Raw genomic sequence first — 20,608 nt, forward strand, 5'->3', positions numbered from 1 at the left:
TATCTTGCCAGAGTACCTGTTACTTCCTCCCCATCTTTCCTTCAGAGCCAGGGGAAGACACACAGCCTGCCCAGAATTCCTCAGCAAAGTGTTAATGCCTCTTGAGTGCAGAGTCTTTGCCAAGTCACAAGCAGTGTTCAGAAGGCACCCAGCCCTTCCCGTGCCTCTTTCTTACATTTCAAAGTTAGCTCCCTGGTTAGAGGAAGTGGAAATATATCGTGGGATTTGGGGATTAAATCAACAGGGTTCCAGATTAGTGTGGTTTTTTTCTGGTGGTTGTTTGATTATGTAAATCCTTAGTGTTCTGATTTTCCAATGTTTTCTACACTAAACATCCATCAACTGTGCAATTAAAAAGTCAAAGCCAACGGTAAAAAAAAGCCTAGGAAAGTAACATAAAAATGTGCCTCTTTAGAGGCAGGCAGAGAATGGGTTTTCAGCAATAACCGTCTGGGGACACAGGTCCGTAATCTTTCCTCTGCAATTCTGAAAAGTTTTGCAGAGGAAAAAAACTTTTCATAAGGTTGGCACCAAAACTTAGTTGGTTTCAAAACCTGACTTGGACTGATATTCACACTCAATATGAATATTCATAAGTAGCTGCAGACACAGAAACATGTTTGATTACAGGGTTTTGCCCCAGACCTCAGTGGAAATGCCATATGGTATATGCTATATGAACTGTGTTACCTCTATCAAATGCAGAATATTCTGAAATCTAGAACACATCTGGCCTTAAGAATGTCAGATAAGTGATTTTGGGTCTAAAACAATTGCCTAATGTTGAACCTCTGAGGATGCCTGCCTCTCGAACCACCCCACAGGGCTCAGGAACTGGAAGGAAGGGGACTCTCAGGGCGTATGGAGAGGACTTTGGATGGGCTACCCTTAAAAATGATGGCTTAGGTACTATGAATTTTAACATATCCCTGCATCAATTCCAAACTTGACCCAGTGTTTCAATAAACATGGCCTGAGTACCTAGTGCGTGCCGGAGTCTATGCTGAACAGTTTGGAAATTACAAAGATGAATCTTAATTTTTAAGAAAATCTTTATCAAGCTAATAAGGCTGCCAAATTAGGAAAAAATGTATAGGATCCTTGGTTAAATTTAAATTTCAATTAAAGAGAATAATTTTTTGGTATAATTATGTCTCATGCATTATTTAAGACATACTTACATTTAAAAAATCATTTGTTGTTCATCTTAAATTCATGTTTAACTGAGTATCCTTTATTTTATCTGGTAACCCTATAAACTAATGAAGTAGGCATCTTTTCAGGGTAACCTTGAACCATCTGCTTACCAAATATTAGTTAAATGTGGTAAAATTATTTTTTATAGGTATTCAGAAATTTTTCGTGTAGTATTGGAATTCAGATAGAGCCAGCAAGTTAAATTTCAGATCGTTCCTTCGAGAATACAACTTAAAGAAAATTTATTATTATATTACTCAGCCATAGAAAGAAACAAAACTGAGCTATCTGTAAGGAGGTGGATAGACCTAGAGTCTGTCATACAGAGTGAAGTAAGTCAGAAAGAGAAAGACAAATACCGTATGCTAACGCATATATATGGAATTTAAGAAAAAAAATGTCATGAAGAGCCTAGGGGTAAGACAGAAATAAAGACACAGACCTACTAGAGAATGGACTTGGGGATATGGGGAGGGGGAAGGGTGAGCTGTGACAGGGCGAGAGAGAGGCATGGACATATATATACACTACCAAACATAGGGTAGATAGCTGGTGGGAAGCAGCCGCATAGCACAGGGAGATCAGTTCGGTGCTTTGTGACCGCCTGGAGGGGTGGGATAGGGAGGGTGGGAGGGAGGGAGATGCAAGGGGGAAGAGATATGGGAACATATGTATATGTATAACTGATTCACTTTGTTATAAAGCAGAAACTAACACACCATTGTAAAGCAATTATACCCCAATAAAGATGTTAAGAAAATTATATAGACTTCATAAGATGAATAAAGGAGCATTCTTCAAAAAAAAAAAAGAGAAAATTTATTATTGTCTTTTAACCATGGATCTGGAGAAATCAGTGGTCCTGAGAAAGCCTTAGATTATTAAGTTTATTCAAGATTATTGGCAATTCTTGTGTACATGTTCAAATTATTTAGGGTAAATTTATAACCACTCCTGATCATTTGTATGATTAGAAGCAAGTCGTTCTGCCTCTGAAAGTGAAATGAATCATTCCTCTCTGAAAGCATATGGGATATTGGAATCTCACAGTTCTTTTTTTCTTTTGGTTTACTTGAGGCATTTAATCTAAAAGTAAAAATTTTACACTTGGGGTGTTACCTGTAAGAGAGGACTTTTATACTATGAAGGAAAGGTGCTAAGGCCAAATGTCTTCAAGTTTCGGTAGATTCTGTATTAATGTCCTACGTCTTCATTACACAAATCAAATTGTAATTAATTTTACTTTTGCCCCTCGCATTATTCTGGGTGGCTAAATCAGTGATTCTGATTGCATATGAGAACACCTGGAGAGATTTTTAAAAAGCTTGTTCCCTAGCCTTATACCCCCTGGATTTCTAAGTGGAGGCCTGGGAAATAGTATATTTGAAAGCTCACCCAGCTTATTCTAATGTGGTCAGGGCTAAGAACCACTTCATGAGGACGGTGATCAAGTTACCTCGTTTCTCTGTCTCTATTCCCCTTATAAATATTTATTCATTGAGTGAATGAACAGCTCACCATGGAAGTAGATGTAGGCCCAATTTTATATACTGCTTTTTACTTTCATTTGCTGGTGAAAAATTTACCTTTGGCGTTATATACACTTTAGGAACATCAGTCTTTTCTTTTCTTTTTTGGCCACACTGCATAGTTTGCGGGATCTTAGTTCCCCGACCAGGGATTGAACCCTCCTCAGCAGTGAAAGTGTGGAGTCCTAACCACTGGACCGCCAGGGAATTCCCAGAAACCTCAGTCTTAAATATGCAAAATAGATAGAATCTTACAATGAACTTGTGACCCAACTGGATTTTTGCTGGCCCATCAAGAGAGGACAAGTCAATTCGAGAATGATGGAGGTGTCTGTGTTTCTAGGGAAGTCACGTTCTGGTCTTTGTTTTATAAATACACCCTTTACATCTGGATCTTCCTGGAGTGTTCCGATTCCTTATAACCTTATTCTTTCCACAAAGTTAAATTTGTTAAATATATTAAAAATGCTTTTTAATTCATTTATTTCCTGAAACCAAATTTATGAATCCTAAGAAAAAAGTGTTGTGCTGTCTCCCAATTTGATGTTTGGAAAATATTGCTATGCCTATAGTAGTTAGAATAGGTGACTTTAATTTAAATCTGGGGGGAAGAGAATAACACCCAGTGTTCATATTTTACATGTAAAAAGCTAGAATCCCTGAACCCTGGAATGTCATCTAATTTGTCCAACTATTTTACCTTCGCTGTAGAAGGTGATACTTTCAGCTCTAATTAGCTGCTTGCCTAGAGCTAATTTTTCTTTGAAAACTTCCTGGACAGTAAATAGAAGAGAGGTATATTAATTTCTTTCTGGCTCAGAGGTGGTCTACTTTTGGCTCTTGTAGGAGAGATATCACGTCTGTGGCCCCGTGTGGTATATGGACGGGCCCATCTGCCACTAGTCCCTCTTTCATCCTTCCCCTCACTTCCTTTGCCCTAGCTTCGGCCCCACTGAGCTGTCACTCTGAGACCCAGGTAGTGGTCACAGAATTACGGATAAACCACAGAGAAGCTGCAGAAGGTCCTGATGGTGTCTGCTTGCATAATGGTTCTAACTGCCCCCTTGTATGGAATTGCAAAACGTTTTGAGCACCTCAGCAGGAAGGCACTATGTAAACGTAAGGTACTTTTTATTAGTTGTCTATTTGTGCTTATTATTAGCAATTTAAAAATTGAGAGCATCAGAGGAATAGTTTGGTTATTTCTTCGGAGTTGAGACCTGTGTTTTAGACCAGTGCCTTTCCATATTATTAAATATCGTATCAGTGTTTTCTATAAAATATTATTTTAAATTTTAAGGCTTTGCCTCTTTGCTATTTGATTGGAATGAATAGTTTTCTTATTTATTTAACTTTCTGTTTGAAACTAGAATGGCCGCAAATTCTGGTGATACAACACCTAGAAATAGAACTCTTTGTGGACAAAATTCTTTTGCTGTGTAATAGGGCAAACTTAGATCTGCACGCAAGGGAAATAACACATTTTCTTAGCCAAAGACAACAGGTGTTCTGTATTGTTGGTTTTATTAAGGGGAAAAAAAAATTAATTCTGAAGCTAAAGACTAAATCTAACTCGCACTAGTATATTCAATTTTACTGTGAGGTAACACTTGAGAATCCTTTATTCTGTGAATGATGCCATCACTTTTTCTCACTCCTACACAGCAGCTGTGCACAGTGAGCACACTTCACAGTAGAGACTGAGGAAACTTTCTTTCTTTCCTTTTTTTTTTTTTTGTTCGGCCACATAGCTTGTGGGATCCTAATTCCCTGACCAGGGATTGAACCTGGGCCTTTGGCAGTGAAATCGCCAAGCTGTAACCGCTGGACCACCAGGGAATTCCCTTTTAGGAAACTTTTGTTACCGTCTGCTAAATTCTAAGATGTAGAATCATTTTTAGGTTGATATATGGAGTAGGATTCTCAGTTTTCTCACTTCTAGATGTAATCATTTTGAGAAAAAAAAAAGTGCTTCTAAATCAAAATATACATTTCTAAAATGCCCTTGACATTTTAAAATGTAAGCCAAAAGTTGAGATTCAAGTGTACTTGTGTAAGTATTGATGTCATATAGTTTTAGACTTAAACTCGAACATCTTTTATAAAGAATCTATGTATATGTTTACATAGGAAATCATGACCATTTGGATGAAGAAATGAGAGTAGTATAAATTTATAGGGCTACTTCAAATCTTCATCCTTTAAAAATTTTTTTCTGTGATATGCTTAGAAGCCAGTTTTATTTCTACCAAATCAATAGTGAACATAAGAAAGTCAGGTGATGGTAAATATTTTGCTTATTGAAGGGGTCAAAGGGTGGTGGTGCTTCCATTCCACTAAAGTGCTTTAGTTTAGGTTGAGAGTGTCACACAAGGAGAGAATTAGGTCTGAAATTTACTTCAAGGGTTCAGAGTATTGTAAGGGGAACATAAGATGGGAAAACTGGCACTAAACGCATTGAAGTTTTGTTTCTCAGTTTAAGAGGTGTCCTTGGAAGACCGTGTGATACTGTATTATAGTATTTGCCTGTTATACCCTGGAGAATGTCCAGGGTCACTTTGGAGTGTGTGACTTGGGAGGGATTTAGTGTTATTGTCTCCTTTCTTCCATTCTCTGACCCTTTCTTTTTTTCCATGGTCCATGTTTCAGTTATTTTTTATGTCAGTCATTGTAGGAAAGTCCTTATCTCCACAGTAAATGTCACACCTTTGGTGCATCTGAGCTGTCTAATATGCCTTCCTCTTGCTGCTTTGTCAGTCTTGCATTTTTACTAGCTCTCTCAGTGTCTGAATTAGATGCTCTCCCGGGCAGCAGATTTTCTAATTGCTTAAGCTCTGAAGTTTGCCAAAGAGCTAGAACTGTTCCACATGACCAGGGTATCAACTTGTGCACCTAATGTGCCTCTAACCTGAGAACAAAATTTCAATAATTGCCAAGGCTTCCTTAACACATGCCTTCAGCAAACTGGACTCTGACAGTGCTTGAGGTAAACGCCCGCCATCCTTTGTCTGGTTCCCTGCCGAGCGACTCTTTGCAGGGCTATCTGAGGAATTCGGTTGGCATTTCTTTTGTTCTTTGTTGACCATTGACCAATATGACCGTGGCTTCCCCTGCTTTTGTAACGTGGTGGCAGGAAGGAAGGGAGGAAGGAAGGACAGGGGTCGTTGCCAATACCCGATGGAGTGGACTGGGTTCGGAGAATGTAGAAACGGGGCCCCTTGTCCTTATTCCACTTATACCCCCTTATCCTAGTCACTAACAAGATATGTTTCTACATTTGTAGGATGTCTGGAGTTTGTGTGTGCTTGCTTGTTTGTGTTATCCTTGGGGAATGTTCACTAACGACTGCTTGGGGTGTGAAGGTAATCTCTATTCTTCTATTTTCTGATTTCTGAACTTCAGGAGAAGGTAAAGCTTGATGCTGAAAGGGAAAAACTAGAGAGGCTTCAGGAGCTTTACTCCGAGCAGAAGACCCAGCTGGACAATTGTCCTGAGTCCATGAGGGAACAGTTGCAACAACAACTGAAGAGGGTCAGTAGCAAACAGGAATGTGCTAGTTGTTTTCTGTTTTTTTTTGTTTTTTTCAATTAAGTTCCACTTACCTATGACTTCCTCCTTCACATAGCATAAATTTGCATAAATTCTGGTCATTAGATACGTTTTAAATAGAAATATGCATGCTGACCATATATATTCCATGCTAATCAGTTGAAAAATCCCTTGTTGGAATCCTTTGCCTCGTTAATAATGCAAAAACATTTCCCAAGTCCTTTTTTGTAACAAAAGAGAGCTGTTACTGACATGTAACCAACAAGACTGTAGGGTTTAAATCGGCTGATGTCTTTCCCTGCATCCTGTTCTCTGCTGCATCTTGAGTCCTGTTTGCCCTCGAATGCTTCTTTTTTTTCCTCCTCTTGATTGTATACTCCTGTCCACAAATTTTTCTATTCTCTGATTTGCTCCCCACCACCACTCATCATTTTGTTTTTCTTTTCCTTTCTTCTTCTTAGTGACCTTGAACTCATTAGCATGATCACAACAATCAAACAAGACCCAAGATGCAGGGCATTCAACATTTTCTCACACAAGCTTCATATTTTTTAAAAGTTCGTGAAGCATAGACCTTCTAGTTGAACTTTATCAGGTTATTCTTCGATCTTTAATGTTGGCAGTGTTGAAACGACCTCGATACTTATCTTCCTAGGTGGATAGTTTTGCAGACACTAGCAAGGCCACTTGATATTTCATAGCCACTTGACAGCTGTATTATTTGCTCTAAACAGCAGCCCAAATAGACTGTGACTCTGGAGAGGCAGTCGTTAACAGTCTTGGACCTCTAAAGGAGCCTAATAGTAATTAGTCCTAAGTCAATAGCAACTTATGCTTCCACATGAGTAGGAAAGAAGACTAGTTTTATTCATATTGCTATGTCTGTACCTTCTTGGGCAACTGGGAAAAAGTCAGTTAAGATAGCACACCCCTGAAAATGTTTAAGATGACCTTGAATACAAATATGTTTGATATCTCTGAGTATCACTAGGTTATGAAAAATTACAGTTGAAACTTTTCAGTGTGTTGTACAGTTTGAATAAAGAGTACCCAGTACAGACAGGTGAAACTACAGTGTAACGGTTCTAATATTTTTAATTTTTTACAATGTTGGATCAAAAAAAGTTTCAAAAATGTTTCTTCCCCTTTACTCATTTTATTGTGTACAGCTTAATTTGCTATAAGAAGATAAAACTTCCTGTCCCTCAGTGTCCCAAGGCTCTGAAAGTCTTAAGATAAAAAATGATTGGAAAAAGAATAGTATTTGTAAAATTATTTTAGCTTGTAATTTTTTTGTGTTTATGCCAGTTCACAAAAGAGATTGGGAAACTGGTTTTTTTATATTTGTTTACTGTTTTTCAACTTGCCTTATTGCTAAAGATTTTACATAGTCACCATAATGCTTTATGTAGTCAGAAGCATGGTTATGTATTTTGTTCTTCCCTTCCTTTAGTTATCCAGTTATTGTTTGTATTCTTCATAAATATTGCTTCAAATAAAAATTGATATATTCTATTAATAACCTGGAGTCAGCATGATATGAATAATTACTTATTTTGTAATTTTGTAATTAAGTAGTTACAAATTACTTAATTTGCTTAATCTGTTAGATTCTATAGGATAACTCATAAATTTGTTATATGTTCCAAGAATTTTGACTACAAACGAGGAAGGGAAATGATACAGACAGCCTATTCCACTAACTGAAGGCAAAGACTCCTTCCTCTTCCTTTCCAAGCAGAGTGCAAAATTCTTATCATAAAACCCCTTTCCTTAGAAGAGAAAACTGGTTCGTGCTAGCTTCTGTTCACCTGATACTAAGAGAACTACTAATTCTGTTTTCCAGGGAAGGATGATGACCAAAATAACACTTCACCAGTCCTTTGGCTTAATCAGTAAAAAGTTCACTTATTTCATGAGAAGTCCATTCATACTGGAACTTCCTGTCTTATCACAACTCATTTCCCTTCAGACTTTGAACACTTCAGAATAGAACTTCATTACAAAGCTTTCCCCAAGGCATTTAAGCTAGATTCAATAAAGTTGATTTTATTACAAGTAACTTCATTAGGCAGCAAGTCAGACAAAATAGAAAATAAATGAATAGGAAGAAAATCATTTTCTTAAACTGTATGCTGTCTCAAATACTTAAGCCAAAACTGTAGAATGATTCTGTGCATGCAGCACTATGGATTTATGACCGGGCTTCTGACCCCTAAATCATTGCTTTAAAGCAGAATACAGTTTTCATCCGATGTTGATTGCATGGCCCATGGTTTAATGTAGTTGATAACGGGCTCACCAATCGAATTGTTCCCTGGGATACAAGTAGTGTGAGAAAAAAACCCTGAAGAAAATTGAGCCTTGCATCTGCTGGAGAGGACTGGCTAGGATAGTATTGTGGTGTTTTGGTATTTACTCAGCTGAATGGTTGATTTTGGTCTCTTGATCTTTAAACAATTCTGTTCAGTGATATCTACAATTAGCCTTTTTTTTTTTCTCACTAGCTCTACAATGAGTTTATCCTTTAACCTTGGACAAGTCATTCAACCTCTGTGGGCCTCAATATCCTCATGTATAAAATGAGAAGATCGTACTACATGATTTCCATTGTCTTTTTCCAAATTCCAAAAGTATGCAAAGAAGTGTTTGACTGTAGCACATAAGATGGAGAAATAGTAACAAACCCTAAGCTCCATTTAAATTTGCTTTCAAAATTGACCTTGAGCTGTCATAAGATTATTCCTGTAATCTCTCCTGGCCGTTCCACGTCTAGTCTCTTCTTTCTGTTCCTCTACTAGGCAAAGAAAACATAAAGTTGTACATGTAAACTTCTGCCATATACATTCTCAAAAGTTATTGGAAGGAAAAAAGGAATTCCGTTGAATTTTCTTTAGCACAGCTGTCTTATTTCCTTTCACGCCTGGCCTTTGAACTTGCCAGCCAGTAGAGATTTGTCATGTTCTTTTAGTGGAGAAGTTTAGTTAAAATTTTCACTCAACTGGTCATACACTTGACTTTGAGCTTCCTGTATATATTATTCTGTGCTCAATTAAACTACTCCTGCCCCCAAATTCCATCTCTTCAATTCTTATTCTTATCTAAAATCTTGTAAAAGTTTTTCCCCTCCCAAGTTGTTTTTCTTTCACAGTGTAAGTTTATATACACACGTTTTAATGGTTTAGATAACTTGATCAGATGACTACACCAGAGGAATCTGAGTGCTGAGCTAAGCTTTAATTTTCAACTTTCCTGCCTAGTGTGCTATTATTTTCATGTAGTGGTTTAAATATTTACTACAAATAAATTAATGGCTCTGTGACCTTCATGTGGTTAAAATAGCATATGTTGCACATTAACCAGATGTGGAGTAAGCCACTGACTAGCATAGTGTATATATTGTGAGCCATATGCCCACTTTGAATGAAGATTCTTTATAACCTAAAAAAAAAAAAAAAGCCTATTCAAATTTTTATCTCAATAAGCTTTAGCTGCAAACCAAGTTTAACTGAAAAACCTTAAAAACTTGAGTATGGAGGCCTGTATGAATAAACGTATCACTGATGTTTTAAGACTACAGATATTTTGTTTCAAGACATAACACTAGTGTTATGTCTCATTTCCTTTAGCAGTGACTAGATTTGGTCCACATTCATTAATTCCTGTAGAAGTTATAAGCATGAAATATCTGATAAACTTGAAATGTCACCCAGTTACTTGAAACCAAGACCACTTTACATTTGGCCAGTTAAAATATAAAGGAGCTTTAAGAAATGCTGAATATGTTTTTCAAATTGTTTGTCCTGTTCTTAGGCTTTGAGAATACACTATCTGTGTTGACATAATAATCTTGTTGCTATAGTGTTGGTTGTAATTTCATGGTAGCACATAGTCCTTCTGTGAATCATCCCCAGAATAAACTCATTCCAGAAGATAGAAAAATATTCCATTTGATTAGAAGACTTATATATAAGTTTATCACTTATATAAAAACCAGGGGAAGGGGTGGTGTGTTTAAATACTGATATAGATCTAATTTATCATATGTTTATCTATCCAACTCTTTTTAATGTGTCGATTGAAAAAAATGCCCTGGCACTTTTACCCATGTAGTGCTATGAGCCATGTAGCCTAGCTGCCTTTTTCTTTTATGGTCATTAATTGTTTATAAATCATATTTTTAAAAAAATCTTCTATACATACCACATTTACAGTTCTGTCAAAGGCTCCCAAAATAAGGAGGTTTTTGTGTGTGTGTGTGTGGTTTTGTTTTTTTGTTTTTTAAGTAGATGGGAGAACAACTCATACAACATGCAGCAGTCTCTGCTGAGATACAGATTCACTCCTGTCTTCAGACATCTCATAGGTTGGAGAATGCCTCTTCTAGACTATCTGACTTCTGTGATTTCTGTTTGTTCTTAAATGTCCTGAAGATTATTCCCAGAATAATCTTAACCTTTCAGTTAACCTTTCGAGTCATTCTTTGTGCTTGATGAAGGCTTTGGCTCCTACTGTTTCTAATAAAAAGGTTTGTAAACAATTTTAAGGGATTCACAGAAGCCCAGTTTAAGAACTCCAATCTTCAAATGTTTTTGGTGACTTCTCTCTTCATTAAAATTATTTGAGGGCTTCCCTGGTGGCGCAGTGGTTGAGAGTCCGCCTGCCGATGCAGGGGACACGGGTTCATGCCCCGGTCCGGGAAGATCCCACATGCTGCGGAGCGGCTGGGCCCGTGAGCCATGGCCGCTGAGCCTGCGCGTCTGGAGCTTGTGCTCCGCAACGGGAGAGGCCACAACAGTGAGAGGCCCACGTACCGCAAAAAAAAAAAAAAAATTATTTGAGCATGCATGCCTACATATACATACATATAGGTCACATTATATTATAAATGTATATATTATATGTATTGCATACATGCTCAAAACATATATATTCTTTTAAAATAATGTACATATACTACTCTACTTGAAAGTACATTAGAGAACATTTATTGAGAATTTGTAAAAGAAGAGGAAAAACTAAAAAAAATATAAAGAAGCTCTAATATTCCTTCCTCACATACCAGTGCCTTGTGTGGTATGCCATTTGAGGTACATATATTCCTCTTAGAGACCTCTGATCTGTTATATATGCCAACTTTTTTTTTTTTTTTTTTTTTTGCGGTACACGGGCCTCTCACTGTTGTGGCCTCTCCCGTTGCGGAGCACAGGCTCCGGACACGCAGGCTCAGCGGCCATGGCTCACTGTCCCAGCCGCTCCGCGGCATGGGGGATCTTACCGGACCGGGGCACGAACCCGTGTCCCCTGCATCGGCAGGCGGACTCTCAACCACTGCGCCACCAGGGAAGCCCATGTATGCCAACTTTTGAATCTTTTTTTTTATAGTCAACAACTTTGGAATATTGAATTTAATCTTTATACTAAAGTCTCATTTCATTTGAAAATTTGTGGAAAACAGGAATTTTTCTCAAGAGATTATGTCACACCTTTGGTCTGCAGATAATGTTTAGGTTATTTATTGAATTCTTTTTTTATTTCATGATCCATTTTAAAGCCACCTGGTAGATTTAAAGCAAGAATTCCTACAACCACAGAGCAGTCTAAAACCAGTGGTGAAATAGATGCTGCCCTCCCACCCCTACCCCAGTCCCTTTCAATTTCATCGTAAAGTCACTGCTCTGGGGTTTAACTCCAGAGAGAGGATTATCATGTTCTAACCCTGGTCAGTGTTGTAAGTGGAAAGATATTTTGGTCTTTTTGCTTTTAATAATTTTTTCTTCACATTAAGAATGCTGCAGCTATTCTGGTGTGTCTTGTTTTCATTCCCTTTTCTCCAAAGGATGCTGACCTGTTGGACGTGGAGAGCAAACACTTTGAAGACCTGGAATTCCAGCAGCTTGAGCGTGAGAGCCGTCTAGATGAGGAAAAGGAGAACCTGACCCAGCAGCTCCTGCGTGAAGTGGCTGAATATCAACGGAACATTGTTACTAGAAAGGTAATTTTGCCAGGTGTTGTTCAATGTGAAAAGTCAAAATATACCCCTTGCTATGTGACAAGAATGATTATTAACGTAGCTGTAGCATGTGTCCATCTGTCATAGCTGAATATCTTTGTGTGTTTAACCACGTGTCACATTTGGCAGACCGTGGAGCCTGCCATTTACATGCCAAGTGGTTCTCCCAACTAGATAAACCAAGACTTGTTATACTCATCGTTGCTTGATGCTGTAGATGCATTTATGAATAGAAATGTGAAAACCAAGGTAGAGAAAATCAGAAATCTAGATATTTGTTTTAAATTACTTGCTTTTGCAATCATAGTAACTGGATTTAGAATAATTCTACGAATAGTCTCTTTTAGAATTCCTCTGTTCCCATTGCTCAGTAGTTCTCACAGATGGCTGATAGTTTACTACTACTGGAAGCAGCCTCGTGGAATGCTATGCAGATGACCGCCTCCATCCAGCCCTGAGCATACGGATGTCCAGTCCAGAGTTCAACTCCTGTTCCAGAATTTAGAATCGCACCCCTGTGCTCTGTACTAAACTGATAAAGTTGAGGGAGAGGATGGAGAAGGTGACTTCTTAAGCTTTCAGTTTAAATAAGAAATTCCATTGTTTTTTCTCATGAGGCATCTCCCAAAATGATGCCAAAAATTCATTTATATTCTAACACAAGATTTCCTGTTGACTTCCAGGTTCTTGAAATAGATTTTGAATCACTTGGCCTTAGGTAAAGAAAAGCCTTGAGCTTGTCAGTTCAAAGAAACTGCTCATCGTCTCTGGGTAATAATCACTGCCTACCTACCATCAATGAAATGTGGTCACTGTGCTTCAGGTTATAACACTTTTTCTCCCTTTCCAGGACAGACTGGAAAACCCTTGAATGTCTAATGTACATCTGTATGGTCGTTTGTTTTTTTTTTTTCCTCCAGGAAAAAATTTCTGCATTGAAAAAGCAAGCTAATCACATTGTCCAGCAGGCTCAGAGAGAACAAGATCATTTTGTGAAAGAAAAGAATAACTTAATAATGATGTTACAGAGAGTAAGTATTTCCTTTTCAGCACTGGTTGCAGTAAAACACAGGTTCCAACTCAGGGAAAGTTGCTTCCATCAAAGTAAGTACCTTTTAATAAAGAATAGTGAATTATAATTTGAGGAAGAATTTTCTATATACATTTTTATTTAATCCTCCACATTAATGAGCTGATGCTCTGAATGATTAACTATAATACAGAAAATAAGCAAAGACATTTTATTCATGCTTTTCCCACAGTGTGAAAATCCAAACTATGAAAAATCTGTATGTCTTCTGATTTTCTTCTTTTAAAAAATATCATATTTTTCATCAGATAGGTAAAACATATTCTGCTCTTTTTACTGCTCTCAAACATTTTGGCTCAGTTGCTCTGTTGTTTTGAACTCCCATTATTTGCATGTGGGTCTTCCTGGCAAAGGCCCAATAAAAATCCCAACAGATTTTTTTTGTAGAAATTGACAAGTTGATGCTAAAATTTGCAGTTGATCTTCATTATTCATGCAGTCTGTATTTGTGAATCCATCTGCTCACTAAAATTCATTTGTAACCCTAAAATTAATACTTGTCATGCAGTCATGGATGGACAGGCACAGAGCAGTGAAAATTTTGAGTCACTCAATGGACATGCATGTTCCCAGCTGAGATTGAACAAGGCACTTCTCTGCCTTCTTGTTTTATTTCTCTTACTGTAAACAAGTGTCCTTTCTGTGGACCGTTTAGTGCCATGTTTTCACATTTTTGTGCTTTTTGGTGATTTTGCTGTTTAAAGTGGCTCACAAGTGCTGAAGTATTGTCTGCTGTTCCTAACGGCAGGAAGGCTGTGATGTGCCTTATGGTGAAAATACATGTGTTAGATAAACAGCTTTCAGGCATGAATTATGGTGCTGTTGGCTATGAATTTAATGTTAATGTATCAACATTGGATATTAAATAAGATGTCTTTAAAAAGAGACACACATAAAACAAAGTTATGCAGTAATCAGTTGATGAAAATATGGTGACCAGAAACCCAATGGTTCAATATTCTCTAGTTCAGTGTTCATGGCAACGTTATAGAACACAACTACTGCAGATGATGAGAATCGACTGTATATGAAAATGTAAAGGGCATAGAGTAGCTGAAACAACTTTGAATAAGAAGAACAAAGTTGGAGGATTTACACTATTTGACTTCAAGTTTTACTATAATGCCGTAGTATTTAAGAGGGTGTGGTACTGGCATACAAATAGACATATAGATCAAAGGAACAGAACAGAGTCCAGAAATAGACCCACACATATACTGTCTATTGATTCTTGATAAAGGTTCTAAGACAATCCAGTAGGGAAAGGAAAGTCCAGCCTGTGGTGCTGGATCAACTAGGTAAACATGGAAAAAAATGAATCTCAATACCATTCATCCTCACACCATGCATATAAATTAATTTGAGACAGATTATAGACCTAAACATAAAAATTAAGGTGAAAAAGTTTCTAGAAAATACAGGTGTGCAAGTACACCTTCATGGCCTTGGAGTAAGCAAAGATTTCTTCAAGAGGAAATGACAGAAGGCTTGTATCCAGAATACATTAAAAACTCCTACAAGCTCAAAAATAGTAGATAAATAACCAAGAAATAAATTTTTAAAAAACAGACAAAAGACTGGAATTGAAACACTTCACGAGAGAAGTTATGTGAAGAGTCAGTAAGTCCCATGAAAGAATACTCAGTCGTTAGTCATCAGGGAAATACAAGGTTGACTCAGTTTAATAGATTTTGTGTTCCTTCAGGAAAAGGAAAATCTTTGTAATTTGGAAAAGAAATACTCCAGCCTCTCTGGGGGCAAAGGGTTTCCTGTCAACCCCAATACTCTAAAAGAGGTAAGCTGTGATTTTTCTTGTCTACTCATATCACCTTAGAACTCAGGAGATGTGCCTCAGTTTTATGCGATTAGCTGACTAGGAAAAACACTAACTGAAGTGACTTATGAAAGCACTCAATGCTTTGATGGTTTTCCTGCCTTTTGTTATTTATGCTTTGAGAATTTCAGGGATTATCTTTGTGTCTAATGCAGATTCACTCTGTGTGTGTGTGTGTGTGTGTGTGTGTGTATACTTTGCTTAACAGTGACATTGTGGGTTAACTTGAAGTTTCAAAAAATTTAGGATCCAGACCAAAGCTAGTCTTAAATTCTCTTCTTTCCTTCCTCCATTTTCCTTTCTCAGTTTCTCCTCTTTCCTACTTTCTTCTCTTTCTCCTGTCTTCTAGAACGTGAAAATGCCCCCAAACATCTCTCTCTCCTTTTTCCCCCAATGTTGTCTATGCTATTTTTGCCCCTAAGTCGGAAAATCCTGTTTACATTAAGTTGTACACTCTCTTTATCCCAAACATCCATCTTTTCCCAGGTCCCACCGCCACCCTTTCCCAAATATCTTTTTACAGAGCTACATTGCTATAATGGTTAAATATTTTAACTATAATTTGGAAAATTAAAACGCTGACTGAGAAAGAAAATAGTTTTATGTTTTTTCAAAAAGCTAAAGAAAAAGCTTGCTTCTGCATAAAATTTTTCATAATGACAAAAAACCCTTTAAAAAGACAGCAGAGTTAGGAATTCCTTCATCGAAAGTAATGTGTGTGTGTGTGTGTGTGTGTGTGTGTGTAGGTGTGTGAGGTAAATGCTCATCACATAATAGGAGTGAATAATATGTGCCTCAGAAGCATTTTGTGAAATGTTTCCAAAAAACTTTTTTAGACCATTCAGTTTCTAGTTTCTCTCCGTTATTTAGAACACAGATCCAGCAGATTCACTGCATAAAGAGTGGTTGTGAATGGAGGGTAGTGGAATATGGTTGTCAGTGAGGTGGGCAGGGGCTGGGTCTTGTGAGTCATGTTAAAGAAATTTGGTTTATTTTATGTGGATGGGAAGCCACTGAGGGATTTTAAGCAGGGAAGTGACATTATTTGAGGTCCATTTGTTAAGCTCACTCTGGGCTGCTCTACTGGATTATAAAGAGGAGATGCCGGGAAACCAGTATAGTGGTGATTGCAATAGTATAGGCTGGAGGTGCCGGTGGCTTGGATTTGAACAAATGAAGAGAGATGGAGAAAATTAGCTGGATGCAGAAATACTTTGGAGACAGAGTTGACAGTTCTTGTTGATAGATTGGATGTGGGGATGAAGTAAATTAAGGGTATTGTCAGGAATGCTGCCGTTATTCCAGTTTGAATAATGAGGTTGATGGTGAGTAGCTGTTACTGAGATAGGGAAGACTGGGGAAAGAATAGATTTGAGAGGGAAATGCGGTTTGACTCTGGACATACTGAGTTTGAAGGGCTTGTGGCTTCCAAATGCATTAGATAAGCTCTAAGGTCACTTCACCTCTTAAAAGAATAAAATCTTTCCCTTTCTATTCAAAAGTTGTTCTTATTCTCTGCAGCCCTCCTGTTGTCAAAATCCAATTTGCCTTTTTGACTGTATTGGTGTGTCTGCAACTCTTGTGTTTGTTGAGTGGCTGTGTGTCCTCCTTCATGTCAAGCAGACTTGGCTCAGAAGATGTTTTGATTGTCTCCTTCCTTCCTTCCTTCCTTCCTCTCCCTTTCTTTCTCTCTCCCTCTTTCCTTCTTTCTCTCTCTCTCTCACTCTCATTCTGTCTCTTTTTTTAAAGAGTCATGAATTTATATCCAACTCTTTTAAACAAGTCCCACTTTTGGAAAATGACGTACATTTTTGAAGCAATTAATTAGGATATATGGTTATGACTCATATAAAGAATCCAACCTTGGTTTTGAAAGATTCTACTATCAACTTAGCAAAAGAATAACTCACAGTTGTTACTCTTCACTGTCATTCATTATCAAAGATAAAATAAATTTGACACCCTACTTGTCAACTTCCTTTCTTCAATTTAATCTTATAAGACTTTACATAGTATCTATTGCCCCTTTCTGAAGTGCAAGACTGAATTCAGCAGCATTTTGATACCTCCAATTTATAAACAGTCAACTCTGGCTTTCTCCACTTTGTCAGAATTATAAATTCTCAGTGAAAACCTTGCTTGCAGCCTGGAATTTTTGCTTCACCAACATAGCAATATCTTGCCTTTCCTGGAGCCACTGTTTGAAAGGATTGATGGGCAAATAGAAGAACCCAAGTGTTAAATTTAACTCAATTTACTTTTAAAAGAGAGATATTGGGCTTCCCTGGTGGCGCAGTGGTTGAGAGTCCGCCAGCCGATGCAGGGGACACGGGTTTGTGCCCCAGTCCGGAAAGATCCTACATGCTGCGGAGCGGCTAGGCCCGTGAGCCATGGCCGCTGAGCCTGCGCGTCCGGAGCCTGTGCTCCGCAACGGGAGAGGCCACAACAGTGAGAGGCCCGCGTACCGCAAAAAAAAAAAAAAAGATATTAATTTATACCCTTTATTCTTTTTTTTCATACTGTTTTATTGGTGTGGTGAAAATCATGAATGGTCTGTACAATTACTTTCCATGGTAATTTACAAGTGCCTTTTCCTCAAATATAAATTCAGGAGTTTTGATTCTCATCAACTTTAATTCATGGGTATTTTCTCTAAACTGAAGCCAGAACTGAATCATTGAATTTAAAAGTAACTGGAAATTCTCAGTCCTAGGGGTAGAGTTGGGAGTTGGGCAAGCTGCCTTAAATTGAAACATCCTCAAGCTGCAACTTCATCTTAGGGATTTGTGTGTGTGTGTGTATGCACATGTGTATACACGTTTCTCTTGCTAAGGAAGGCTCACAAGAGAACAGTGTCCTTTTTATTTTCATTTTGTTGAGACACCTAAAAGCAAGATTCCATTATGAATAAATTACTGCTTTATAAATGTCTTAGTGCAAAAACCAGTAGCCTTTAGTCTACATTTATTCACTCTCTAATTTGTCAGGAAACAGAAGAAGAAGGGAAAATCTAAAAATAAAGATTTATGGAAAAGGCTCATGAATTAGAGAGTGATTGCACTGTCGATTTTATGTCTCATATTTATTTTTGCTTGCGATGATTTTAAATGCTGTGTAGTGACATCCTATTCAGTCAACAGAATGAATGCCGACATGGATGGATATGTAAATCAAAGGTATTGGGTTATTTATAATAAAGTCATTTTGATTTTGTCTGAAAATTTACTTTTAATGTTTGAAATATCATTTTTCAAGAGTAAGCACCATAAATCCATTTTAATAGTTGATGACTGCCTTAATGAAACATCTGATAATACCACAGATATCTGGCTGTGATGCTCTAAGCTAACTCCATTGTACTGGAGCATTAATACTCTCGCATGCCTCAGCTCTTGCTTTCCTTGTGTTTAACTTCTGAATTCCTCCTTTTAGGGCTATATCATTGTAAATGAAATTAATGAGCCATGTGGCAATTCCACGAATCTCTCCCCTTCCACTCAGTTCCCTGCTGACGCTGACGCTGTTGCCACTGGGCCTACCACAGCTGTGCTGGCGAGCCAGCCACAAAATAAAGAGGTGTGTTGGCATGCCATTTCATTCATTCACTGCTTTCCTCATGTCAAGAATTAACCCATGGTTAACTGAAAATAAGGGTGTGTGAGACAAATATTTGTTTGGTTGACCAGAGGACCAAGAGTGATGGTGAGATGAAAAAAACAGACCGATTTGGGGGTAGTGCTCTACCAATGATAATACTAGAAACCATGAAATATATGGTACAGAGTATAGAGTACTAGGAGAAGTAAGTTCAGAAAAATGAACTATACATATATATAAATACACACGCACACATATATATCTCTTAGCACTTTAGCCCAACCTACTTTTCTTAGAAACCAAAAACCCTTTCTAAAATTGTTGGTTTGAATCACCTTTCCAGTTTGATTCTGTCTTCTATTTTGTTTTGCAGTATGGATTTCTTTTTAATATTAAGCTGCTTTAAAACATCTGTGGAGGTGTAAATAATAGTAAATTAAAATACCTCTTACGGATCCAAGTTGCTCACAGTGTGAGATCTTAACAAGAGGCTAAATTGAAAGATACTGCCCATCATTTATGCCTTCATGATTAACATATAAGAAAACAAAACAATCAGATTATCGATTTCATTTCTTTGTCTTATTCTTTCATTTCATATGGACACATATATATTTTTTCTTTCTCCTCTAAAGCAAAGAGCACCTGTCTGTTCTGGATTTATGTTTCCTTCCACCCTTTCTCCTCATCCTATCACTCAACCTCCATCGGCCCCTTGGCCTGAAGTCGTGGCTACATCTGTCGATTCTTTTCCTTTAAATGACACACCACCTCCTCTACCAGCTAAGAAACACAGAAGGCAGCAGCAACAGGACCAGCAGGTAATTAGGAGCTGGTGTTTAGAGTTTCACCTTAACAACAAACTTAACTGATGTGAAATCTTTTCTTCAACTTTTCCAAAGGTATTTTTTTGTTTTGTTTTTCCTGATCCCTTTTTATTTATTTACTTTTTTAAAGATTTTTTTTGATGTGGACCATTTTTAAAGTCTTTATTGAATTCGTTACAATATTGCTTCTCTTTTATGTTTTGGTTTTTTGTCCGTGGGGCATGTGGGATCTTAGCTCCCCAACCAGGGATCGAACCTGCACCCCCTGCATTGGAAGGCGAAGTTAACCACTGGACCACCAGGGAAGTCCCCCTGGTCCCTTTTGAAAAACTCAAAAGCTAACAAAGAGGTGGCAGGTGGGTTGCAGAATATGTGCTAGGGTCTTCCAAAGGTATTTTTTAAAAAGATAAGATGCATACTCCTGTTTTTTTTAAGGACATTTATTATGGCCTAAGAGTGTGGGGATTGTTAGAAAGTTTGAGACCTTGATTGTCCTCTCCTGGCTTTTGATATGTTTGAGCTAGTTTCACGTCCTCATGCTTCAGTTCCCATTCAACCAAAATATTGCAACTTACCTCAGGTATTTTTCAAAACCATAATAATTATTTCTATAAAATCCATGGTGTAAAAAGTTGCCGTGTCAACACAAAATATTTTCCTCACACATTATTGAAACCATAATAATAGACATCATTCCTCTGCTATGAGCCAACATTTCCTCAACATTTTACAAATGTCTCATTTCTTCCTTCTAACAATCCCGTGAAATACGAACTATCTCCATATTGATATTTAGGGAACCGAGGCTCAGCATTGGTGAGTAGCTTGTCCAGGGTAACACCACAGGCAGTGCATTTGGTCCATAGAACAATAGTTTTTTATCGCACTTTTTAAAATAGATAATTTATTTTTCCAAAAGTGTTGCCCTGCTTTTGATACATTCTATGCATACTCATGCTGGGGTATTCAAAA

The 20,608-nt window shown here is 37.6% G+C and overlaps 1 protein-coding gene across 8 annotated transcripts in view; it reads left to right on the plus strand.

Moving 5' to 3' along the window:
• The window catches only part of PHLDB2 (pleckstrin homology like domain family B member 2), a 255,691-nt gene that overhangs the window by 208,431 nt on the left and 26,652 nt on the right, over positions 1-20,608 (plus strand). For 3 of the 8 annotated variants that reach the window (XM_082840592.1, XM_082840593.1, XM_082840594.1), the window contains exons 6-10: positions 6,129-6,257; positions 12,115-12,270; positions 13,209-13,319; positions 15,084-15,173; positions 18,645-18,788. In XM_082840592.1, the coding sequence (XP_082696718.1) occupies positions 6,129-6,257; positions 12,115-12,270; positions 13,209-13,319; positions 15,084-15,173; positions 18,645-18,788 (630 nt within the window). Of the gene's footprint in view, positions 1-6,128; positions 6,258-12,114; positions 12,271-13,208; positions 13,320-15,083; positions 15,174-18,644; positions 18,789-19,444; positions 19,631-20,608 lie in introns of all 8 variants that reach the window. The other 5 variants (XM_082840597.1, XM_082840598.1, XM_082840599.1 and 2 more) reach the window with 4 other exon arrangements.

Source organism: Leucopleurus acutus (assembly GCF_964270905.1).
Source record: "Leucopleurus acutus genome assembly, chromosome: 5".
NCBI classification, from domain to species: domain Eukaryota; kingdom Metazoa; phylum Chordata; class Mammalia; order Artiodactyla; family Delphinidae; genus Leucopleurus; species Leucopleurus acutus.